Source organism: Otolemur garnettii, unplaced genomic scaffold (genome assembly GCF_000181295.1).
Source record: "Otolemur garnettii isolate 467f Iridium unplaced genomic scaffold, OtoGar3 scaffold00511, whole genome shotgun sequence".
Classification (NCBI taxonomy): Eukaryota; Metazoa; Chordata; class Mammalia; order Primates; family Galagidae; genus Otolemur; species Otolemur garnettii.
In genome coordinates, this window is record NW_003852906.1 from 12,839 (window position 1) to 14,937 (window position 2,099).

The 2,099-nt window shown below is 34.4% G+C and overlaps 1 protein-coding gene across 1 annotated transcript in view; it reads right to left on the bottom strand.

The window, feature by feature from the left end:
* Window positions 1-2,099, bottom strand: part of LOC100948707 (kinetochore protein NDC80 homolog) — a gene marked incomplete at its 3' end in the record, with an annotated part of 27,755 nt that overhangs the window by 11,847 nt on the left and 13,809 nt on the right. Inside the window, exon 5 of the mRNA XM_012814014.2 lies at window positions 222-311. Within this exon, the coding sequence (XP_012669468.1) occupies window positions 222-311 (90 nt within the window). The remainder of the gene's footprint in view (window positions 1-221; window positions 312-2,099) is intronic.

Genomic DNA, 2,099 nt, shown 5'->3' on the forward strand with positions numbered 1-2,099 from the left:
TCATCCTCGGTGCATGTGGCCGGTGCCATAACTACTGTACTACGGGCTCCAAGCCAAATGTATTTTTTTATTAATAATGTTTTCAACTTATGATGGGCTTACTGTGATGTGACTCCACAGTAAATTGAGGAGCATCTGTATTAATTTCAATAGTGACATTTAATGTCAAGTTAATAATGTCAAGGCAACTCATTATTACAGTTTGTGGTAATGGATGGTACCTTATTATACATAATTCCATCTTCAGTTTCTTCTCCCCAAGGATGTCCATCATCAAAAAAAGGTGAATTTTCTTTCATGGCAGTATGTATCTAATTAGAACACAAGCAATATATCAAGTTAATTAAACTGATGTGAAAACATACAGCTTTTTTTTTTGAGACAGAGTTTTTTTTTGTCACCCTCGGTAGAGTGTTCCATTTTAGAACATCTGTTTTATGTATCTTTAAAAAATAACCTTTCAAATATATAAAAAAAATTTAAATAAAATGCTATAAAATATATAGATATAAATGTAGTTATAGTAGATATATCAAGAAATATATTTTATATATTTCCATCTTTGTAAACAGATACAAATACATATATGCTTATATCTAGTATAATGAAAAGTGTAAGAATACCAACGTTTAAGAACATGTATGGCATTAAGAACTCATAAAACAAGAATGTGGTTTCTGTCGAAGGCATTTACATTGGTACATTGTACATTGTACATTGGTACATTTACATTGGTAAATGTACACAATATACATTGGCATGTACATTGGTACATTTATTGTGTACCAAGGAAGGATGCAAGGGAGCTCTATTAACTTGTCCTCTACCTCATCTCTTCAGAATTTTGGTTGACAGATTAAATGAAGTCTGAAAGACATGTAGGGTAGAATCCAAGATGAACAATAGAATCTTCTCCCTGGTTACCAGGGTAGAGACAGTTTCTGATGCCTTGTCAAAGGTCCTTGTAAAAACTCTTGGTACTCTGCATGCAGACTCAAGGAGAGCCTTACACAGGGACAAAAAGCTCTCCAGGATCTAAAGAAAAGTCTACTGAAAGAACAGAAAAGTTCTGAACTAAGGAGAAGATTTGGTTTAAAGAGTTTCAACCTGAAATTATATAGAGTTAAAGAATTATTGCATTGAGTCATCTTATTTTAGCTAAAGGTGGCATTTCTGAACGTAATACCATTTGTCAATATTGTGAAAAATATTGAGGTGGAGGCATGACTCAGAGGGATCTGAGATAAGTCATGCCCTAGTACTTTGAGCACTAACCAAAAGGCTAAAAACAGGGGTCCTCAAACTTTTTAAACAGGGGGCCAGTTCACTGTCCCTCAGACCGTTGGAGGGCTGGACTGCAGGCCCCAGGATGAGTTGGCTGCTAAGCAGGACAGGCAGCAGTGGCAAAAACACCTGGCGGGTCGGATAAATGTTGTAGGCGGGTTGTGTGTGGCCTGCGGGCTGTAGTTTGAGGACGCCTGGCTAACAACATAATGCTCTTGGAGTATATACAAACCTCCTAATCATTAGCAGAAGAGACATGGTAGTTTTGGCTAAATTACTATTACTTAAACACTGTAATAAGGGCTAATTATGTACCAAGTTCTGTGCAAGGAGGCATAATGAGAATGAAAGAAGAAGTCAAACTTCATAAAACATTAACAATTCAAAGTTTAACAAAGGAATAATGAGCAATAAATAAACAGGCTTTTAGGAAATGAATATATTAATATTATATCAATGGGTTAAGAGAAAAATAATAATCTTAAAAGATCCTGCAAAAGCTTATGATAATCTTCAAAGATCATTCCTGATAAAAGTAGATAAACTTTAACATGAAAAATATTATTTTCTATCTCAAACATAACTAAATGATAAATCAGAACTATTTCACTTAAAAACAGTGGAAGTACAGTAGTGCCAAAGAAGATGAAATATTTGGTAGTTTACTTAACAAAGGACGTGAAAGATCTCTATAAAGAGAACTATGAAACTCTAAGAAAAGAAATAGCTGAAAATGTTAACAAATGGAAAAACATACCATGCTCATGGCTGGGAAGAATCAACATTGTTACAATGCCCATACTACCCAAAGCAAT